The 7,099-nt window shown below is 57.3% G+C and overlaps 1 protein-coding gene across 1 annotated transcript; it reads left to right on the forward strand.

Moving 5' to 3' along the window:
- The first annotated feature begins 73 nt into the window (after window positions 1–73).
- Window positions 74–4,354, forward strand: SLC25A28 (solute carrier family 25 member 28). The gene is made up of 3 exons (XM_026061935.1): window positions 74–329; window positions 1,503–1,559; window positions 3,251–4,354. The coding sequence occupies exons 1-3, from the start codon at window positions 107–109 to the stop codon at window positions 3,766–3,768; spliced, it is 798 nt and encodes a 265-aa protein (XP_025917720.1). The 5' UTR covers window positions 74–106; the 3' UTR covers window positions 3,769–4,354.
- The last annotated feature ends 2,745 nt before the right edge of the window (window positions 4,355–7,099 follow it).

Genomic DNA, 7,099 nt, shown 5'->3' on the forward strand with positions numbered 1-7,099 from the left:
CCCCGGGGGTCCCCCCGAGGGAGGACGGCCCCCCCCGGGCCCTCACGGGACGGCGGGGACCGACCGACCGACGGAGCGGCCCCGTTTCTTTCGTTTTCAGACGCGGATGCAGAGCCTGCGGCCGGAGCCCGCCGCCCGCTACCGCAACGTGCTGGAGGCCCTGTGGCGCATCGTGCAGACCGAGGGCGTCTGGAGGCCCATGCGGGGCATGAACATCACCGCCACCGGCGCCGGCCCGGCCCACGCCCTGTATTTTGCCTGCTATGAAAAGTTAAAAAAGACACTGAGCGATGTTATCCATGCGGGGGGCAATAGCCATGTGGCCAATGGTACTGGTCCTTCCGCGCCGCTCCCCTCCGCCCCCGGGAGGGCCCCTGGGTGCCGCCACGGGTGCCGGCGGTCACCGCCGCCCCTGCTCCCGGGCTCCGCTGGGCACTGGCTGCCCTGCGGCCGCTCTCTGCGCGCCAGGGTGCAAGGCGGGCAGCAGCCTGGTGCCCCCGCTGGCACGGCCAGTGTGTGGGACGGGGGCTGAACGCCTCGGGGGGGCCGGGGAGGGGAGATCCGGTGCCCCGCGTGCTGTAGGGAGGTCCCATCCAGCCCAGCAAGCACCTCTGGCGGCGATGGGCGGCGAGGTGGAAGTGTTGGCGCGGATGGGGTAAGCGCTCAGTGCTTTGGCCTTAGGGCGTTAACGCTGCTGCTCTGGGCCAGTCGGGTCAAGATGCCACAGATGTCCTAAAGCCCTGTCCTCTCTCCAGCCGCTAGCTTGCTGCGCAGTGCTGCGGTGCCACGCCACCCCTCCCCGCCGGCCTGGCGCCGGGCAGGGTGAAGTGCTGGTCGTGCCTCCACCGGGTCCTGTGCCTGTCTGAGCTGCTCCCAGGTATCTGGCTTGAAGCAGGTTAGTGGCCAGCCCCTGGCTTAGAAGGATGCCTGTGGATGGGAGCTGCCTGCAGATGAGCTGGGACCGACCGCGGCCGCGTGGGTTGGTGATGTGGAGCTCGGGCCAGGAGTCCGTGTGGTTTTGGAGGCCTTATTGCTGTGGTGCCTGTGACTCTTCTTGTGTCAATGAGCTGCTGTGTTGGGAAAGCGTGGGGACAAGGGGAGAGTAGGGCATGTCCTGCCCTCGGCAGGTGTGCAGTGAAGTCCTGTCCGGTTTCTCCTCCTTGTTGTGGGGCATGGGGCGCAGTGACACTTACTGTCCTGTTGGATCCCTGTGAGTTGGTGGCATTGTCCTGTCCAGCAAGGGCTGGGACTGACTGAGTCCCAGCTGGCCTGCAGGACCTGACAGATTGTTGTACTCCGCTCCCTCTCTTTGCTGAACTCTTTTGGGGTTGGAACTGCTGAGGACTGGCCTTCCTCTTGGACAGGAGATGGAGGCTGCCTTTGCATCTCGCTCTTTTCCAGGGGACTCTTCCTTTGCTTTGGCGGGGGACTCGGGGTTGTGGTGGAGCCCCGGGGTCTCTCGCCTCCTCCTCCCCTCACATGTGGCAGTTCTTGTTTTGCAGGTGCAGCCGGGTGTGTAGCAACGTTGCTCCACGATGCGGCGATGAACCCTGCAGAAGGTAACGATGATCCTGTCCTCCCTGGAGGGTCTAGGAGTGGGAGCTGCCCAGGCTGCTCTGGTCCTCTCTGTGGCACCAGAGGGTACTTTCCTCGCTGCTCGCCTGACCGCAAGGATCCTTCAGGTGCTAGTGGCTGCAGCTCAGTTTAGGGAGCCCAGTGGCTGCCGGTTATGGAGCAGGGTAGGTAGAAGCGATTCATTCTGGGAAGTGCGGCAAACCCCAGCCTAGGAGCAGGGAGGGAGCCAGCCTTTTGCCCAGCATTTTGTGCTGGTGACGGTTTCCTGGAGCAGCAGAGGAAGCAAGAGAGAGACGTGAGCCTGATTGAGGAAGTCATTCCAGGGGAATGGCAGGGAAACCGGACATTACTGTGGTGAGATCTCTGGAAGATGTGATGTGATCTGAGCTTCTGTGTTCAGGGAGGAAAAGAAATGATGAGATGCAAAAGGCATGTCAGAGAAGTCAGGACAAGGGAGACCTCGTCTTATGAAGTGTCTGGAAGAGACTGGTTTTGTTATGCCTGGTATGAAAAAGGCAGAAAGAGATTATGATTACAGTCTATGAATATGGTGGGAGGAAAGGGGAATACTGAGTAAAGATCAATCACAAATGCTTGGGTTTTTTTCCCCTCAACATTAGAAGGCTTGTGACAGCAGGAGAATAAAGAGCTGTAGTAGCCATTGATAGCGGCTCTCGGGGCAAACATCACACGCTGATAACCTGAGCAGAGCCTAGGGCCTTTTAGCCCTACCTAAGTTATTTCAGGGCAGGCTCAACTGATTTGGGCTCAGCAACTGCCTTGTTCATGCAGGGCTGTCGCTCTTGAAGCTGTGAGAAGGAGATAGGTGAATGCCCTTCCTCTGTTCAGGGGGACCATAGGAAGGCTTTGGACCTCCGCAGCCAGCAAGGCCTCCTGCCTGCCCACAACGTGGCTGTAACCCTAAGGAACAAGCAGCTGCTTTGGCTGAACTGTTGTCATTCCTTCCCTGGAGCGCCTCTTCTTATCACAACTGTAGTATTTGTTGTAATCGCATTGGGTTTAGCTCCTTATGGTCACCCTGTGGGATAGGGGGAGGCAGGACAGCCGTAGGCTGCCTTCTGGGCTCCTCTGGTTTGCTGTTGGGTGTTTCTGGTGAATAAACTGGGTGTCTGGTTTTGCCCCAGTGGCTGGTAACATTTCCTTGCAGTTTGGCTGTGCAGAGTGCTCCCGTCATTGTGGGCTGGGAGGGGGGTGGCTAAGGAGTGACAGGTTAATACGGATCTAGAGATCTATCTGGAAAATGCCAGAATAAATATAGGAGGGGTTATTTTGGCTGCATAGTAGATCTGCAGTGGTGGATGGGGAGAAGTTGGTCACTTGGGAGTGGGAGAGGTGTGCACATTGGATCTTCAGTATATACGCCTTGGTGTGAGGATGTTTCGTAGAACAGGCTGTAGTAGCTGCAGGGTTTGCAGGTGATGGTTATGTTGTGTGTGACAGTGATGCCTTGCACAGATCTAAATCGCTATAGTCCTGCCTGGGGGCATACAGGACATTGCTGGTCAGAGTTGTCAGTCATTAGCTCTTAAGCCAGTGTGACTAAAATCCAGGGTGTTCACAGGAAGCCTGGCTTCACACTTACCCTTTCTTTCTCCTGTTCCTCTCTGTGCCTGGGTCCTGGCTACTGCTGCTGTCTGCTGCTGTCTGTCCCCAGTGGTCAAACAGAGGATGCAGATGTACAACTCGCCTTACCAGCGTGTGACGGACTGTGTACGGACTGTGTGGCGCAACGAAGGGGCTGGAGCTTTCTACCGCAGCTACACCACCCAGCTCACCATGAACATCCCCTTCCAAGCCATTCACTTCATGACCTACGAGTTCTTGCAAGAGCAGCTCAACCCCCACAGACAGTACAACCCAAGCTCCCACATGGTCTCCGGGGCCTGCGCAGGGGCTGTAGCTGCTGCTGCTACTACACCTTTGGACGTTTGCAAAACACTGCTCAACACCCAGGAGTCCCTGGCCTTGAGCTCCAACATCAGCGGACACATCACAGGCATGGCCAATGCCTTCAGGACGGTGTACCAAGTAGGCGGTGTGACTGCCTACTTCAGAGGGGTCCAGGCTAGAGTCATTTATCAGATGCCCTCAACAGCAATTGCCTGGTCTGTGTACGAGTTCTTCAAATACATCCTCACCAAGCGCCAGGAGGAGCGTCGGGCTGGAAAGTGAGCCAGAGCTGAACCCTATTCCAGACCTGCTTCATCTCCCCTCCTGGTTTGTCTTCTGACCCTCTGCCTTTTGGTTTGGTTTGTGCTGAAGAGAGGGGGCAGCAAAGCCCTTCTGGGTTTAGCAGTGCCATTTCTTGCCTGTGGCTGCTGCAGCTCTGCTCAGGCTGCACAGCTTGTGCTCTCATCTCATCTCAGAGATATCCTGCTGGGAGCTACAGCCCGGGTTGCCTCCCCTTGCACTTCAGTGGAGCTGTGCTCCTGTCCTTCCCTTAATGAAAACCTCCTCTAATGCAAAGCTCATCTGTTCTCGGAGGGGAAGGTGAATGTCCTGCGCTGCCACTGGCAGGGTGAAGCTGAGCTCACAGTCACCATGGAAGGGGCAGCAGCACTGCCTAGGATGCTGAGGGTTGTTGTCTGGCTTTTGGCTGAAGCAAAGTGTAAGCCTTGCCGTTGTCTTGTAGCACGCACACATGATGCTGACTGCCCTGGTGGTGGTGGGTGGGGAAGGATGGCACTTGAGGAGGGGAGTCTGTAGGTTTGTTATTGTTCCTGCTCTTGACACCTCCAATAAAAACAGTTCTGCTCTATTGTCATGTCCCCTTTTTACTCTTGGATGGCCCAGCTTCAGCACTAGTGTGGGACCTTTCTCTCTGTGCCCAATGCTGGGCTCTTTTGCAGGGCTTCCCGTTAAGGTGGTGTGTTTGAAACTACCCACTGGAGACTTTGGAGCAGGAGGGGGACAGACTTGGTGATGTGCTCAGTGGAGGCTCATGTATGAAGGATGGGAAATGTCTTTTGCAACCCTCCTCAGGAATTTGAGGGAGGAAGTTGTTAGATGGTGGAGGAAAGACAGTGAGAAAGGCAGTGCTCTTTGCTTACTCTTCCATTGGGCCAGCCCTCTGCTAAGAGTTGCATCATGTAACAAAGTAGGCACTACTGTAGCCCTGAGATGCGCTCACTGGTGCCATGAAGCTGGATACAGCTGATCGGAGCAGCTTAGTCTCTAGCAGGGGTGATGCTGAGAGTCCTGTACTATGCGGGGTCTGCTGTCACAGGCACTGGCTGCCTCCTCTCCCAAGGAGAAGGACACCATCAGCCATGCAGTGCGGCTGGGAGTCATCTTGACTTTCCTCAGTCGGCATCTGCCTCCCTTCCCAGGCCTTTCTCATGCTGCGCACCAGCTCTGCGACGGGAGGTCCCTACACAGACCTGCCAGCCTGGGAACAGACCAGTGACCCTGGCAAGGCGGCAGCTGGGCTGGCCTTGATGGCTGACTGCAGGGTTTTGTGGTGGGGGTGCATTAAACTGCAGAGGGCAGTTCAAATGATCCCGAATCCTACGCCTGTGAGGCCATCCTGTTCTCTGCCCTGAGGGAGCTGCGACTATGAGGGTCTAACTGGGGTTAAGGGGAAAAGGGGGGGGTACTGAGGGGGAAAATAGCAGCAGTGGAGGAGGCAGTGGCTGGGAGATGGGCCTCTGAGGGGAAACAGGATGCAGGAGCTGAGCCACGGTGAAAGGGAAGCAGGGTCTGGACGGTGACAGGGAAAAGGGGAGCCAGAGTGGGTGGTGGGAGGAGAGGGCCTGCCTGGCCTAGCCTGGCTGCCCTGGAGATGTCCAGCCCATGGCCTGAGATGAGCAGGGCTTACCTTTCTGGCCTTGGGGAAGGCTGAGCCTCTGCCCCTTTTAGTGACCAGGGGGACCATCGTGTGGGAAAATAACCTGCTGCAGTACGAGCCCCCTGCCTAGCCCGCGGCACCCTGGGGTTCAAACCTGCGGTTGGTAGAGAGGGGACTACTGGGACCTGCCCCGGCTGCCCAGAGTGGGGTGCTCATGGGGTGCTGCCACCAGGGAGGGTGTGTATGAGGAGAAGGGTGTAGGAAAGTGCACAGGGCATTTTGGGGACACTTGACTCTTGGGTACATGCTGGAGCTGCGGTAAACAGATTCCTGCCACCTTCACTGCTGTGGTCTGGGAAGGTCTTGGAGATTTTGCTTACAGGGTGAAGGCAAAGCAAGCACTCATGGCACGTCACCTGCCTCAGGCGTGGGTTGCCACCCTACTGGAGCAGCATGGAAGGCTCTTGGGGCTYCCAGGCCGGTCAGTCCTGCCCTGTCACTCTGACTGTGGGTCCTCAAGAAGTCTYCAGGCTGCTCTGAGCAGCGCCAAGGAGGGAGGTCCTGGATCGTGAGCGTGGGTAGCACAGGAATTGTGTTGGGTTWGTCTGGAGGGCCATCAAGGGGGTCTGTGCACCTCGCTCGCATAGATTTGGGGCTCAGCAGGGCTTTTGCCTCCTGGTTTTGAATAACTAGACTAGTTTGTGCCTTGGAGAGTGTAACTGTTTAAAACTCTTCCAAAACAGTTGCTCAGCATGCTAATGTTTTTTCTGATCTAACAGTTATTAATACATTTTTTGGTTTTGTTAGCTGTGTTAATACCGACTACTTTTAGAGTCCCACTAAGCTCCGGACCTCCAAGCCAATGTTGCCAGGTTGTGTGCTGAGCACCAAAGGATTGTTTTAGTTGTTCTGAACTTCCCAGACCTGAACCTCTGTTTCTCTTGAGTCGGGCACCAGCACAGGATGCCTGGCTCTAGCCGGATGCCCCGTGGCAGGAGACCCAGGTAACCTTGTTGAGAAAGCTGCAAATGGGGCAGAACAACAGAGCCGTCCAGGCTGGAGCCGCGCGGCTTGCGCTGAATGGATGCTGTGCTATGGCGGGGCTCACGCCTTGGACCCGGGCAGAGCCTGAGACGGTTGCGTGTGTCCCATAGTGCCTGGAGGAGGGATATCTATCCCACAATGCCATGCCCAAAATAACTCCCTGGAGGAAATGCGTTCACAGCTGTGGTATGCGATGTCTGTTTGCATCTATGTCGGCTTGGGGCTGTTCCAGTGGATTCTCCGGCCTGTTCTGTCCTGCATGGAGGAGGGCTGCACCCGGCCAGGTCCTGCTCCGCCTGCTGGGGCCAGGGCAAAGAGGGGTTTTCCTGCTGCTGGAAAGGTGCGGGGCTGGCACCTGGGTAAGGAGTGGGAGGCGCAGCTCGGTGGGGGCAGCCAGCGCAAGAGGCCCTGTTGTGGGCGATGCTCTGCCAGCAGCCAGCACTGGGCTTTTTGAGATGCCCTTCACAGTGCAGATCCGTGTGCTTGACACCCCTATGCCAAGCCCCATCCCACCCCAGCTCTATGTCTCTTTTGAGGAACTCTCTTCTGGCTTCTAATGCAGATTGAACTCAGGTGGGAATCTGAGTGTGCCCACAGCTGCCCAGCAGGTCCGGCTGCCCCCGGGGTGCAGGGAGGCCACGACTGCAGCCTGGGGCTGCCTTGCTGTGCCGT

This window comes from Apteryx rowi, unplaced genomic scaffold (genome assembly GCF_003343035.1).
Source record: "Apteryx rowi isolate R43461 unplaced genomic scaffold, aptRow1 scaffold_188, whole genome shotgun sequence".
Taxonomy (NCBI): Eukaryota; Metazoa; Chordata; class Aves; order Apterygiformes; family Apterygidae; genus Apteryx; species Apteryx rowi.